This window comes from Sphaerodactylus townsendi, linkage group LG01, assembly GCF_021028975.2.
Source record: "Sphaerodactylus townsendi isolate TG3544 linkage group LG01, MPM_Stown_v2.3, whole genome shotgun sequence".
NCBI classification, from domain to species: domain Eukaryota; kingdom Metazoa; phylum Chordata; class Lepidosauria; order Squamata; family Sphaerodactylidae; genus Sphaerodactylus; species Sphaerodactylus townsendi.
The window spans coordinates 74944209-74960204 of NC_059425.1; the positions used below are offsets into that span (position 1 = coordinate 74944209).

A 15996-nucleotide genomic window follows, 5' to 3' on the forward strand; every position below is an offset into this window, starting at 1 on the left:
TTATCCTTCCTCCCAGAGCCCACCAGAAGTTCTTGATACAGCCTGGCTGGCAGTTGTGGGACTGCGACGCCTTCCGAGGCCGGTGGCCCTAAATTCCACCCCTGGCAGTAGCACATCAATAACCAGGCCGGAACATAGGGCCAATTCAAGCCGAGGTGAGGGAGAGGAGCGCCTGGCCTTCCTGGGAGGAGGCGCCAATTCTGTTCCCGGTCCATGGAGAGGCGCCTCTCCTCCTGTCTCCCCCCCTCCGCCCCGTCCCCCGAGTCTGGGCTGCAGGAGTCGCAGGTGAGAGGCGAGAGGGGCTGGGCGGCGGCGCGGGGGGGGGGGGGGAGGGAGTCCTGCTGCGGTTTTGCAGCCCCGAGTTTGCTGGCTCCCTCCTTCTCGCAGCAGCCGGGCTGCGGGAGGCGGAATGTCCCGGGGAGGGAGCAGGGATGTGTAGCCACACGCAGCCCCTGGCAGCCGGCCTGAGCGTGCACGGCGGCAGCAGCAGCAGCCAGAGAAGCAGCCGGAGGAGCGGCGAGGCTCGCAGGCAGCTCCGCCGCGCCTCCCGAACCCCCCGTGCCCGGGCAGGGCAGGGCAGCATGGCAGCCCCACTCCTCCTCCGCCGCCGCCGTTCCCCACGCTAGGCTGGGGGAGACCCCAGGAAGGCAGGCAGGCACGCCCCCAGGGGAGAGAAAGGAGCCGCCGCCGCTATCGCCGAGGTGAGGACGAGGGGAAGTTCGTTTTTGTTGTTGTTGGTGGCGGGTGGGGGTTAGAGCTGAAGGATGTGCGCTGGGGAAGGGAGAGTGCTGTGGGGGAGAGACCTGGGGGAAAGGGGGCTTGCTGAAATAGGAGGGAAGCTGGGTGGGAAGGGAGGATCCGGCAGCACGCGGAGGAGGGTAGCTTGCAAAGCGCGGCAGCGGCGGGGGCAGATGGGGCTGGCCGGACGATGAGCCGCTGCAACCGGCCGGGGGGGGGGGGGCTCGGTGCCACTGCATCTCCCCTCTCCCCCCCCCCCCCCGGCCTGTGTTTCCTTTTCCCCTGGGTGCTGGTGGTTGGGCGTCTGGCGTCTGCTCGGGGCTCGCCCTTCCACGAGGCTGGCGCGCTGCGCGAGGGAGGGAGGCGCTCCGCACCTGGAAGGGGCAGCAGTCGCGCGTGCGGCCAGCGAGGGTCTGCCGTACCTCGGGGTGGGGCTCTCGGCGAAGAGGCTGTCCCTGATGCCCGGCAGCGGCGGCAGGAGCACGTGGGGTTGCGCCGAGCGAGCGAAACTGAGGTGGGGTGGGGGCACTGGGTGAAGAGACTCGTGTCCCCCCCCCCCCGCTTTCTGGACCGGAGGGGATGTTTTTGGGCCAGGAATCCCCACCCTTGCCTGGGATCTGCCTTCCTAGCCCACAGCTGGGACAGAATGCACAACAATCGGGTTGGGGCAGGCGTGTGGGTTAGGTACTTTCAGCAGACCGGGTTGGGGGAGGCCTAGAGCCTTCCACAAGCCCCTCCCCGCCTCTGTTTCTAAATGAAACCTAGTGGTCCCCTCTCTCCATCTCTAAAGAGCTGATGTAAAACTAATAATTTTATAATCCATACCCAAATTCTGGGAAGCAGCAACAAGTTATTTATGTATGTACTTCATTTATTTCCTGCCTAACTCCCCAGTGGGGATCCAAAGAGCCTTACATCATTCTCCACTTGTCGGTTTCATCCTCACAACAAGCCTGTGAGGTTGGCTAGGCCGAGAGTGTGTGACTCATCCAAGGTCGCCTGCCAGAATGGTGATTTGAACCTGAGTCTCCTAGATCCTAATAGATTCTATTTGGACACCAGACCCACTGCACCTCACTGGCTGTCTTATTTACTCCCTAGTTCATGGAGGGGCCATTTCACACATCATAATATGAGTTGTACATTAGTCATAAATCACTGGGAAGTATGCTGTATGAATTACAGTGTTTGCCAAAATGTTAGACTGTGTTTAAAACCCCTAAAATATAATGTGTAAAGTGGTATGTATGATACCTTCAACACCAGGACCAACAAGATGCCATGATGATCGTTCTATTGGCTTATTTTATAGCAGAAGAGCTCTTACAAAATGAGAATAACATGTTTGGAAATAAACTTTAGGTTTTCCCTGTTCCCAGTATACTATCTCAATCAGTAATCAATCTGACCTTGCCTGTGTAGGTTTTCAGTTTAATAATTCTAAACTTCTAATCCAACATTAAATTTACAGATTTCTCCAGTCCAATAAAATCCACAGACCCTCTGGCATATTCACAGTTTCAACCCACTCACCCTCCAGTTTAAAAAACAAATAATTCCATTCACAGGTTTTTAATTTTAGAGTCTGCTGACTGTTCAGCACACAGACCTCCCCATGACCCCAAATGTAGCCATTTGATCAATAGCACTACTAAATGAGAACCCACTTGTGCATATTCTTCAGCCCAAATCTGCATAACCCAAGGAGATTATCTAATTATTCCAACCCCCCAATCCAATAGTTCAGAATCCCATTTGCTGTCTTAAAAAAATAGCTCCTGCCATTCCATCATGATCTAGTATTCCTTAAAATAGTTCATAAAATTATTTATGTTAATATTGAGTAACTCCAGCGTGTACTGAGGTACTGGAATTGTTGCTTTAATAAGTATATCATTTTGGGGGAAAATAATTAGAGCAAAATAATTGTATTATGATGGCACTGAACTTAAGAAGTCATGTCTCTGCTATGGGGAGATGGTATTAACAATGGAAAGGAGAAATGACCTTTTCAATGACATGTGGTATTCAGCCAGGGTCCTAACAGCTCGGGAGAGGTTGGCTGCCAACTGTTCATCCCTAATCCATAAATTATTTTATAAGATTCACAGGAATCACTCTGCCCTCCCTGATATGCCGCAGCTGTTCAGCAGCACAGAGCATCACAACATAATACTTCAGGGCAGGAAGTTAAAGAGAATCTTCTAGCACATTGGACAACAATGAGAATTTAGTCAGATTGCAAATGGACTTCTCTAAAGCAGACTATAACTAGTTTACTGAAACTTATACAAATAACAGCCACTAATAATCACATGTGAATAGGATTTTTGTTTGAAAATTTGGCATCTATACCTTTGCAAGTAGAATACATTCTGACAGAGGTGACATTCTCTCACATTGCTATTCTCATCTCTTCATATCATATGCCACTTTATGGTGTATCTACACTACAAATATGTATCAACTGTGCCACTATTACTACTTCCCCCAAAATTCTTGAAAATTGTAGTTTTTCGAAGGTGTGGAGGATTCTACTATAGATCCTTGGATAAGCTACTGTTCCCAGAGTTCCCTGTCAAAAGGAAATGATAGTCAAACCTGTATGCAAATATGTGCTTAAAAGATACTTCATTCAGGTAATTCAGAATTTCAATCACATTATTTAAAAGTTCTCCTTGAAAAAATAGTTTATTTCATTCTTCCTTGATTAGGAGAAAACATTGTCTTCACTTTGTTTTTCATTCTTAATTTATTACCTTTACGTTACCTTTGGTTATGGTCACAGCTAGACTGACCACTGTCAGTACTGTTTATCCCGCATGGCCAGACATTTTGAACAATTCATAAAAAGGAACCAGAACTTCAGTTGCACTAATAATGGAGCATTCTGCTGCTGCAAAGTGGTTTCTACTGATTGAACATGCCTCTTTTACCAAAACAAGTCTTGTACTTTTAGATCCCACATAGTATCATTAAATTAGCTTAAAATTATTTTGTGAATACTTTACTGGCTTCAGTCAGCTTCTAACAAATTTTTCAGAATCATTTTTAAAACTTCATCATTTAAAAAACATTTCTTTCTAAATCGTGATGGTCGGAAGCTTTGACAGTGAAGAAAGATGATTACACGCACGCGGTCACGCGCATGCGATTCACAAGTCAGTCAAGTTTGTGTCTTTGCCTATATGATGAGTCCCAATAGATATTAACTGGCTGCAAGTGAACTTGGGCTTTCCCTTAATCCAGCCTACCTGCTATATGTTCTGCCTTCTTTGTAACAAGAGAAAGGACCATTACTGAGAGGTAGAACAGAGATTTTGCATGCAGAACAAGGGAAAAGATTAAGTTTCTGACATCTTCATTAAAAGTGATAATGGGTTGTAGAGCTTGGAAATACCATGTCAAGTTCTTTGGAGGACTGCTGCTAACAGGAGTAAGAACTTCTACATTTTTATTCTACATTCAAGTAGCTCAGGCTGCATAAACAATTCTCTTATCCACCATTTTATCCTCAAAACAACCCTGTAAAATAGATTAGGATCGTGGTGGCGAACCTTTGGCACTCCAGATGTTATAAACTACAATTCCCACCAGCCCCTTCCAGCATGACCAATTGGTCATGCTGGCAGGGGCTGATGGGAATTGTAGTCCATAACATCTGGAGTGCCAAAGGTTTGCCACCACTGGATTAGGGTAAAGAGTGTGACTTGCCCAAGGTCAACCACTGGACATGAAGGCAGATTTTACCCAGGTTTTTCTAGTCCTAATCACCCCACACACCAGTTCTTGATGCATTGTTGGATAAATCCATGGTCTGATTCCATACAAGGTAGCTTTATACTTCATAAGACTAGGATACAAATGCAACAAATAAACCAAAGCATCTTAAGACCCTGTTTTAGAAGGATAGTTTCTTTTGTTGACTAGTCATAGCTGACTTATCATGCCCAGGAGGAGTTTCCAGACAACAGATGTACAGGGGTGGGTTTGCCATTGCCTGCCTTTGCATAGTAACCCTGGTATTCCTTGGTGGTCTCCCATCCAAATATTAACCCAGGCTGACCCTACTTAAGTTCTGAGATCTAATGAGATCAGCCTGGCTTTGGCCATCCAGGTCAAGGTAGATGGATAGATAGTAGATAAAAATGTATAAATGCCTCAATTTGTTCTGCAGGAATAACCGGGAAGAGCTATATTAATTAATTAATAAGCCTTTATTTGGCATAACAATAATCATAACACAATAAAAAACTGAGATAAAAATACACCAATACAAAGGTTTAAGATAGAATATAAATTATGGGAAGAGCTATAGCAACAGAGAAGAGCTGTAATTCTTCCATAATGTTTAGAGTGTATTAAATTTTACATAGCCAATAGCCAAATTGTCACTCCAAAATTTTAACCCACAAATACAGAGAATGCTTCTGGAAGTATTCAGCATTTGTCAGAATCAAAGTTAATTCTCTGCTCTTTCTTCCCTCTGAAGTATACCAAAGCCACACAGAACATCCTTATTTGAAGCCTGCAAATTTGTATTTTGTAATTTTGCCTACTACTAGCAAATGCCATGGTATCAGCTGGAAGACCAAGTACATCTGGAAGTCTGTATTGGCAAAGAAATACAAGAAAACAATACCTTCGAGATAGTAGTCCTGTGATTGAGGATATCCTTGAGGTGATCTCAGTTCTGAATGAGTGTGGGGGTAGTTTCCTTCAGTTCTTGAAAAAAGAAGGACTTTCAAAGATAATGATGTGGAAGATACATCTTCTAAGTGGTGAAGTGTCACTTTTCAGTACACATCAACAGATCCTGTAGATTTACAGTTCTAGTTCATTTGACTTCCATGTCAAGGAGAATAGGAACCTGAAATCATCTAAAGAAGTAAGGGATTTTGAGATCTTTTTGTTATTGTGTTTTAAAGAAGAATTCTAGTATGAATTGTTTGGCATGTGAAAGCACTACAGAATATGTGCTACTGGTCTGACTTTGCCTTCCTGTTCTTCTAGGTGACTATCTCGGTGGGGCCACGCTGACCATGCTCAGGAGCTTCTGTCTTCAGCTCATGTCCTTGCTTTGGATCTTAGTGGCCCATCACCATTTTGTCCAAGGTGAGGATCTGTTGAATTTTTCCTTTGAGCAATACATTAATTGCTAGTCATTTATTTTATGTTATTCAGATAGCGCTATTATCTGTGAGAAATGGGTCGTTTAGAAATGTTCTCCAGTCTACAGGTGCCAGGTGAATACCTCGGTTTAAACAGTACCTGAGGGTATGGATGGCATGACTAGATTATCCATATGTTGAAGTATAGAGAACAAATACAGCTAGGTTTATGATGTATCATGATTATAATGATCCCTTGTTCTATAGAATAGGTGTGTCCTACTCCCTGTGCTGTCTGACAGATAGGGTGCGTTCCTAGAGCATGTGGAGATGAATAGCCTGTAGTCTGTTTCCTCAGCTGGAGGAGATAAAAATAGAACTATTTGGGGTAGGAGTATTTATTTATTTAAAACATTTCTATCCCACCTTATCTCTTCAGACTCAAAGCACAGAAGGGTTGTACTTTATACATTGAAGTCTAAGGCCTGTAGGTCAAGAGGTTATTGATGCCAGTTCGTTTATGTGTCTGTGTCTGTATGATTGACTACGTCCTGGTGTGAGCTAAGGCAGAGGTTTTAAGTATAATGGCAGGCAGGCTGCTAGCAGGAAGGATTTTCTTTGATTGCACCAGAACAAGGGAATACCTATACAAAACCATATAGCTCTTGCCGTATGTTATCTCTCTCTGAGCAATTATGAAGCCTCTATGTAGAAAAGTTTTTGGTGCCTGCAGATTCTGTTTACAAAATAGACTTTCAGTCTGCTGTCATTCCAAGGTCAATTCAGGCCTTATTATCAATAGTTGTTTCCAAAAGGTATAAAACTGGAGACGACTAAAAAATAAAACAAGAAAGGTAAAATAAGAAAACTTATCTAAAAATGAAGGAGCTTAACTGCGGGCGTTTGCTGTACTTGGGAACTGGAACCGTCAGCTGGGACTTCGCTCTTTTCATATGCCAGCAAATATCTATTCTTTGTGGTAAAAATTCAAAAGGTCCATATGGTTCATCTGAAGGCAAAAATTCCCTTGCTGTTCCCACAGTTTCTCCTATAGGTGATGTAGTCAATGGGATTCTGCTTGAAGGCCTAAGTAATATGTAACTGGCACAAAACACTACTTCCCCCTCTTTTTTTCCTTTTTCTTTTAATGCAAAGCAGCTTCAGTAGGCTGTGAGTCTGTGGAGGATTGGTGCAGGTGAGAGGTTGTTTAACTGTTTTCCCTCCATCTGTTTTCTTCTTCCAAAATCCCTCTGCCAGGTGTTTTCCTCCTATGAAGGAGAGACCTCCATATCTTTTCCAGCATAGGTTGAAAACCTGGGAATGGGATGCTAGTAGGAAAATGTCTGGAGGGAAAAGGGAGGAGAATCCCCTCCTTCCTGGCCATTCCTTTGTTCATCTTTGAGCCCTTCTGCTTAGGATTATGAAATCCTGCAGGAAACAGTAACATACAATTGGCGTATGACAGCTTGTATCCTACAGTGCTGAAGCTTGGTAGATGTGTTCTTTGACAATTGCCTCAGTTGTCCAATATTTTAGTGGTGCTTTGCCCCCACCCTTTGTTTTTTGGGCATGCAGTGACACCTGCTGGACACTCTAAAAAAGGCTGTGAGTAACACATAAAAATGAAAAGGGTAGCAGAGGCCCCAGTATAACCCATGCCTGAGATAATGAGTTCATCTACTGTAGACTTATTCTCCTTTATTAGTCATAATCCTTCTCAGAACCTTGGGGACTGTAGTTTGTGGAGATGACTAGAAACTAAAAGTAGATTTGCAGCACCCCCTTCTAAAAGACACCATGGCCAAAACGACATCACCAGCTAGAAAAACCATCCAAGTGTGTAATGTAGTTATACCATATGAGGATGTGATCTTTGAGGCCTAAGTCATTTTTCTCTGTGCAGCACATTGTGAAGAAACAAACAGATGAGGAGAAGATATGCAAATAGAAAGGAGAAGCCAGAAAGATTTCAGATGTTCAGAAAAAGGACAGTGGAAGATGGTCAGGTTGCCAAATTTTTCACTGGTCCCTCCAGCTGTCCCTGTAACACCAATTTGATTTGTAGCAGTTACCAGGTGATGTAATTTAACTCATTCCATGAAAAGCTTCAAGTGCCCATTTTTGTTAAATCTCTATTAAAGTGGCAGGACATCCCCTCTGCCCGGCCAGTTGGTAATCATAAGGAAGAGTGAAAGCGAGACACCTTCATGGAAAACAAAAAAAACCAGGCTGGTGAAGAGAAAAAGAAGGAGATGGCAGGCTGGCCCATAGTATGGCTCAGTTACAGCCTTGGAGACATTTAAATAAATAAACAGAAATCAATACCTTGAAAAGGCTATAATTCTCATCTCAAATGGTTGGACTGAAGGGTCGAAATGTTGGTAGCTTCCAAGTGAAAGAGCAGAGGAACGCACTCAGATTTCTAGACTGTTTCTCTGCTACAGCTTTGTTGAGAATATATGCCTAGCCCTGGTATAATAAGGCTGATTTTGCGCATCAAAATTGCTCCATGGCTTATCTGGGGAGCGTACCTGCTGCAGAGCTTCTCATCTTGCTTGCAGTTCCCCACTGCTGCCTGGCTGTGTCCTTCGCTTGAGTCAGGGCTGGCGAGGAAAGCCCCGAATGGTTCCCCACAAACCTGGGGCTTTCCCATAAACACTGTTTAAGCACAGCAAGCTGTTCCATAGTTTCTTTCACACATGCGCGGGAAGTCCCTGTTTCCTGTGTTCGGATTGGCTGAATCTTGCCCCATTCCCCCCACTCACTTTCACAATTTTAGTTTTAAATGACCCTGAACACAAAACAGGGGCTTTGTCCTCGCCCCCTCCCGCGTCTAAAATCCTTGCGTGTGCGAGAGGATCACCACCCTCCTGTTCGTGGTGCCTGCACATGCCGCTTTTCTCCTGTTCGTGGCGCCTGCACACGCCGCTTTTCTGCCCAGGGTTTTTCTCTAAAAAGCAAGGTTTCTCCCTCGGGTTTTTTTTTTACTGCAAGTGGGGGGCGGGTGCCGCTTCTCTTCACCTGTCCATTGGTAGGGCGGGCCAGAGAGGCGAGGCGGGAAAACTGGTGCCATTTATGCTATGGAGTTTTGCACAGCGGTGGAAGCCTCTGGAGCAACAAAGGGGCATTTAAAAAAAACCTCAACCTTTGCGGTTCAGGAAATTTGCAGAGCAAAGCCAATGTCATGGGGTGACTCTGGGGCAGAAACGTGGCAGCCATTCCGGGTTAGTATTATGCTAACCATACTAAAGCACAATGACAGGATTTCCTGAGTGCAGACTGAAAGATAGCCATTAGAAAACTGGGTTTTATAGTTCAATGATAACCTGGAATGGCTAAACATTTACTCAATGAAGGAATGCAACACTGATGAAGAACAGTCGAAAACACATATCAAACGCGTGATGCAGTTTGTTGTGAGGTTGTTACTTCCCGTGAATAAACCGGGCATCATACAGTCTCTTTGATGACGCTGGAAATTCCTGGAGGGAAAAGAAACAGAGATGTTTACAATGTGATATATATCCAGTCCGGAAACTTTCCACATTGCACTATTGTGGAGAACTGAAATGAACTGTTGGAAAGTTTAACATATGTTTATGGAACTGAGAGAAACATCACAATTGAGGCATTTTGTACTTCCAGAAGATGATTAGGACTTTCTATTTAGGAGGAACAAAACATATGAATGATTCTACAATAGTACATTAAGTTTATTTAGATTTGTATAAGTTTATAACACACTTGAATAGAGTTATAAGATTGATTTAAGATTGTTTATATAAGTTCACTATTGGGTGAATTATTTATACACATGTGATATAAGTTGAATTACAAATATAGTAAAAAGAAAATTGATTAATACCAAGCCGTGTTGATGTGCAACTATATGCCTTGATCATTCCCGTTATCCCTGTGACTGTTCAGATGGCTAAAATAATATGTGGAGGAAAGGCTCACGTACTCTTTCCCTCTGCCCCCCCCTCCCCATGCCACAGTGTTGATCCATCTTGGGCTCTGCTGGCCCGAGTGTTATATTTAGAGCAAGGAATTTATGGTACATATCCGATTGAAAATCCTCATGGCTGCCACAAAAGTTTTGTGAGGTGTGAATCAGCACTCAGACAAACTTCCATAACACCTGGGCAATGAATGAGAATGTCTGGGAATGGGCAGAGGAAGAATACTGCACACAAGGTAGAGGTGCTGAGAGGAGAAATTGCTGTGAGGAGCACAAATGGCATTGGAATTGATATAGGGAGAGGCAGTCATTTGGTATTTTAGATTTCAGTGTTGGGAAAGATAGTGAGGTCCTTGGAGAAATCTGCAAGACTCCATTTTGACCCATCCCACTGATTATGGTAAGTTGTAGTTCATTAGCTCAGTTACTACAGCGTGCTGTATACTTTTGTGGAATCCTGGTGCCATTATGAACTAATGGCATATGCACATCCATTAGGAGAATGCTTGACATTTGTATGTCATCTTTATTTCAGACTACTGAAAGACCACCAAAAACCGCTAAAATGTACTGAAATGAGAGAACTAAATTTAAGTTCTCACAAACATTATTTTTTGGTTGTTGTTACAACCCACCACCACCACCACCACAAATCTGCAGTATTGACTCTCTTTCTCTGGGTGTTATGGGATCCAAAAACAAAAATACCTCTTAATGCTGAGCTTACACCACAGAGGCTCCCAAGGGAAGAGGTATCAACTGAGATGTAGGGTAGAATGCATGGAACAGCTGTGATGCATAGAGGATTATTCCTTTCATTAATCAAACTCCCCTTGGCCAATGAATTCTCTGCATCATTCTGTCTCCTCTTCAGACTGTTAATAGGTATTCAGAGGGACCGCTCTTGTTCTGGACTGGCATCTCATCTCAGTTTTAGAGGGGAACTTTCAGGAATTTGTTCATAGATTCCACTCCCTGTGATTGATCTTTCAAAGAAAATCCTCAGCAATTCTTCTGGGATAGGGGTTCTGTCCCTTCTTTCTGCTGCAGGGCCTCCTAACTATGTTTGTCAACCTTCAGATGGGACCTGGAGAGCTCTTGGAATTACAGATGATAGCCATTTTTCCCTGGGAAAATAGCTGCTGTGGTGGGTGGATTCTGCGGCCTTATATTCTACTAAGGATCAAAGCCCCACCCTCTGCAGACTGTACCATCAAATCTCCAGGAATTTCCCAGTGCCAAGTGGGCAGCCATACATTTGCCTCAAGATTGTGACCAGCCTTCTTATGGATGCCAACTGAAGACTGGCAATTGGCAGGAGGTTTCCATGGCAGGTGACAGTAGCTGTCATTGATAACTCAGTGATATCACTTCTGGTATGATCCAAAAATGATATCATCATATGCAGGTGACACTCCAGCATTTGCCAGACCATAGAATTTTGGCCAAATGCTAGAACATTGCCTGACATGATGATGTCACTTCTGGGTTGTGTCAGAAGTGCTGCCGTGGCAATGTTGATCCACCCTTCCTTTTCCCCCAACTGAGTGATGGTGGTGAGAGCGGGGGTGGTGGTGCACAAGAGGCCTTTCTTAAACTCTCTAGTGTTCAAGACAGTATTATGCTTACCTTGAAGTAGGGTTGCCAGGAGCCTCCTGACAATCAACAGGAAGTAGAGGGTCTTGCCAGGCTCCTCGGCTTTGATGTTGTTTGCTTATTGATTCCACTTCTGGAAGTGACTTCATCATATCACAGATGGCACAGGAGACACTCTGGTGTTTGGTCAAAAACTCACTGGTAGAAGGTGTTTTTATCATGAAGTTTTGTCCATACCAGAGCGTTTCCCATGCCTCTGACAATGTGATGAAGTCACTTCTGAAAATGATGTCAGCATGCCGACAATGTCAAGACCTAGGCCTTAATTTGATCCTACTGGCCTACTGAATGGCATCAGGAAGAGGGGACCCAGAGTGGTGGATCCTCTGCCCATGGTGGCGGCCTGGCAACCATACCTTGAAGTCAGGGTTCCTCTAAATCTTGGTAAGGAAGGAATTTAAAACAATTGGATTTTTCCAAATAAGATGAACACTGACATAAGCACAAAACTATAATAATTTGTTACAAAAGGTTATACTTATAAACCAATAAACAAGAATATTACATCCAAATATTGCTAAGTAAATCATACAAAACTCAACATTAAGCATACAGATATTTAGAACAGAGACCTTTAAAAGCACGTAAAAAGAAAATGATAAAGCAGTTTAGTGGGGCACTTTCTACCCCCCTTAGCTGATATAAATAACAGGCTGTGGGGCAGTTGGAATTTTTTGTGTTGGCAGTGACTCTTATGAAGTGGGGGAGTGTTTGACTTAACTAGCACATATTTGCATGGAGAGAGAGAGAGAGCAATAAGCAGGCTGGCAGCTGGCTAAAGAGAGGTCCTATCTGGGGTTATATCATGTGTGTATTTGAAAACAGTCAGCATAGCAGCAAAGAGACCAGACTGCTGTTCTCACTTGGCACCGAGCCTTAGAGATCCAAAGGAGAGAACTGTAATCTTGGGGGTTATCAAGGACCTTGAATAAAGATTTGTGTGGAGTGGAAATTAATGACTGCATAAACCTTGTAGAATTGTAGCAATGGGTATCTACTACAAGGGGCAGGGGACCAAGACCCTCCTTTGCCCTGTAATTTGAGCACTGCACTGTGGTTTGCTGTTGTCAGTCTATGAATAATAAGTAAGAAAGCTACAATAGAAACTAACAGAAAAAAAAACACAGTTCCCAGCTGTAAAAGACAGTTCACTTACGGCTGAGAAACCTGCTGTACCTTTGAAGAACTGAAACTTTGAAGACCTCTGCACTGCACGCAACAAACAGAGGAGGACTATGCATTCATTATCCTAAAAACTGATTGTGCTGAAAGTTTTTGTGATACAATGAAAGGCAGTGAAAGAAAATGCATGGCATACAGCTATGGATACTATCGAGTAAAATTGTTTCTGTGTATATGAGCCCTGATTCAGTGATGAGTTGTGGGTATATGAGTGCTGATATGCAATCAAAGTTCCTCAGCTACAAGCACCTTCTCATTCACTTCAATAAAAGAACCTACATCCAAAAGAAATTGTGTACAACTCATTTTTACTGAAGTGGTGGGAAATTTTGTGTGCCTGCCTGAAGCTCGCCCCTTGGCCCTTCGTCTCAACTGGCCCGCCATTCAACTGGTCTGGCTATCCATCTGGGGTTCCACCTCTGGGTCTCGGGTCTGGTCTGGGTCTGGGTCTGGCCACCTCATTCCTTCTTTCCTTGCACATTTTCCAGCAAGGCCAGGCTTCCAACAACAATAAATATACTGTATAAAGTTAAAATAGCATTAAAACTATGTACTCTGTAGCCATCTCATATTAGGTGAGGCTGTCCTCTGTAGGTGAGGCTGGTCCAAAGATTGTAAATGGGGAGACAACCAGCAGGTGAGAACTCACAGACCCAGAAAATACCATGAAATCGAAGGAGGAAAATGGGGAACAGAAAGGGAAAGGGAAGGGGTGTGTGTGTGTGGAAAGGACGGGAAAAAGGGACAGAGGGAATGGTAAGGGAGGTCAGCTGATCTACATAGCCATCCCTGTTCCCCACCATACATGTCTTATATGTCTTTGTCTTATATGTCCTGAGGAATTGGACTAAGTCCTACAGGGTGCAAGTCTCACCTGACAGAGAATTCTGCCAGGCTGGAGCCAGAGCCAAAAAGGCCCTGGCCGTGGTCAAGGACAGCTGGATAGTTCTGGGGCCAAAGATCACCAAGAGGTTGTTTCCAGAGAAACATAATGCTCTGGGGGATAGGCAGAGGCAGGGAGAGGCAGTCTTGTAGATATAATGATCCCGTACTGTTTGGGGCTTTTAACTTGTTGTAAGCTGCCCTGAGCCCTTTGGGAAAGGGATAAAAATATGATAAATAAATAAAAAGTAAAAAGTAAATACTAGAACCTTAAATTTGTTCCAGTACTCAATCTGGAGCTAGTGCAGCTGGCAGAGGAACGGTTGTATGTGCGCTCTCCAAGGGGAGCACAGTATACCCTGCTGCGGTATATTGTAGAAAACATGCAGCCTACAGTCAGCATTCTAACGTCTTTTTTACAGCAAATCTGGCCAAATTTCCACCTTTACATAAGAGGATGTGACATTCCATGCCTACATATGCAAATTTCATTTGTGGGGCTGCCTGCGTTTGTGTTTCCCTTGTGCATTAAGTCCTGTTCTCCACTTTGTGTTGCAGGTGATGACTGCACTGACCACTGTAACTTGGCCCATGGCAGCTGCGAAGAGGACGGCAAATGCGGGTAAAACAGTGTTTTGATGAATGAGTTAATCAAATACCGCCTTGCTCCACACCCTATGAATTCTGTACTAGACAAGCCAAGATTCAGTGCTCATTAAACTCTTTGCATAATTTTGTAGCACTTCATAGTGTTATAAAAGTGTAGTATAGAACCCCTATCAAATTAGGTGAATTCCAGAGTTTTGTAATTAGGTATAATAACATGTTCATTGTTTTTCCAAGAGTACACATGCTTTCACAGCTGCATATGGCTGATCTCTAGATGCTGTAGCTAGGAGATTTGGAGTATAATGTGCATCTAAAGTCAAAAATTGGCTATTTCAGGCACTGGGAAATGACAACCACTATATCACAGACCACATATATGTATTTTTCGGTATCTATTACCACAGCTGGAGAATTACTCAGCTTTAAGGTGGACAATAAGGAAATTGGAATTGTTGAATCCTTGGCTCCATCATCAACCAGAAGGGAGACTGCAACCAAGAAAACAGAAGGAGATTGAGACTAGGAAGGGCAGCCATGAAGGAGCTAGAAAAGATTCTTAAGTGTAAGGATGTGTCACTGGCAACCAAGATCAAGTTAATTTGTGCCATAGTGTTCCGTAGTACTTTGTATGTGTGAACTGTCCCTAGCGGTTTTTGTTTCGTTTTTTAAAATATTGCTAAATAGCAGCCATGGGACCCCTTGACTCCGATTGGGGCCATAGCACAGAGGACAGGTGCTACCCCAACATCAAATTGGCCTCTGGAGCTGCTATATATACAGGTTGGCTGCCTGGCTGCCTGTATGTTTTTCCCAGTGGGGCTAGTGTCTGCCCTGGAGGGAGGAAGATTTGAGGCTGAGAAAATTGTGTGGGTGGAGTGTTGTTTTTTTTAAAAAAAAACCTTTCTTGGTGCAACAGCCCTACTCAGAACACACACATGCACACACCTGGTGGGTGCGATTTAGCATTGAAAAATATGCTGAAGATTAATTCTTTATCTTCCGGTCTCTTCTCCAAATCTGTATTTTTTTGAGACCAGGAGTGGGTGGAGAGTATGTTGTGAGCCACTGATAGATTAAAGCAGTGTTTGGATTCAAATAATTTCACAACTGGTTGTTTACAAGCACCATTTTAACAGCTAGTTCTGCTGAAGTGGTGCGAACCTGCTGAATCCCACCACTGGATTAAAGGCTAATGTTCCATTCAGCACCTATCACTTGCTGTTTGCAGATTATTGCAAAGAATGCTGGACTGCATGGATCTTGATTTGGCTCTTCAAGGTACTACTTGTAGTCTTAAACTAGAGTGCAGTCTCAGAATAATCTTAACATGTATTATAATGCCTTAACAGTCAAGAGATCATGAATATATATTCTTGTATTGAAAATTTAGTACACATTGGTAGACTACGGTGTTTCTAGTACAAAGAAGAGTAGACCATATGGACTGACAGAAGCCCACCACTGCCAAACATTGACGATCCAAGAGAATTAGTATTTGTCAGAGTGGATTTGATTTAAATCACTATTAAGTAAGACTTGATTTAAATCATAGTTTTCTACATAAAGACTCATTCTTGATGGTACGACCTTAATATTTACAACCAGATGAAGGTTTCGTTTTTATAATAATTTTTGGGTTAATTTTATAGTTATATAAAAATTACTGATTGGTTATACTATTAGAAATATATAGATACTTATGAAATTATTTTGAGATAAGCTCTTTTCAGTTTCATATAGGCCAGTGGTGGCGAACCTTTGGCACTCCAGATGTTATGGACTACAATTCCCATCAGCCCCTGCCAGCATTGCCAATTGGCCATGCTGGTAGGGGCTGATGGGAATTGTAGTCCATAA

At 43.6% G+C, this 15996-nt stretch overlaps 1 protein-coding gene across 1 annotated transcript in view; it reads left to right on the top strand.

Annotated features, from left to right (window-relative positions):
- Positions 1-213: 213 nt before the first annotated feature.
- DLK2 (delta like non-canonical Notch ligand 2) overlaps positions 214-15996 on the top strand; it is a 30029-nt gene continuing 14246 nt past the window's right edge. Inside the window, exons 1-4 of the mRNA XM_048505039.1 lie at positions 214-285; positions 440-701; positions 5752-5853; positions 14089-14152. Of these exons, the coding sequence (XP_048360996.1) occupies positions 214-285; positions 440-701; positions 5752-5853; positions 14089-14152 (500 nt within the window). The remainder of the gene's footprint in view (positions 286-439; positions 702-5751; positions 5854-14088; positions 14153-15996) is intronic.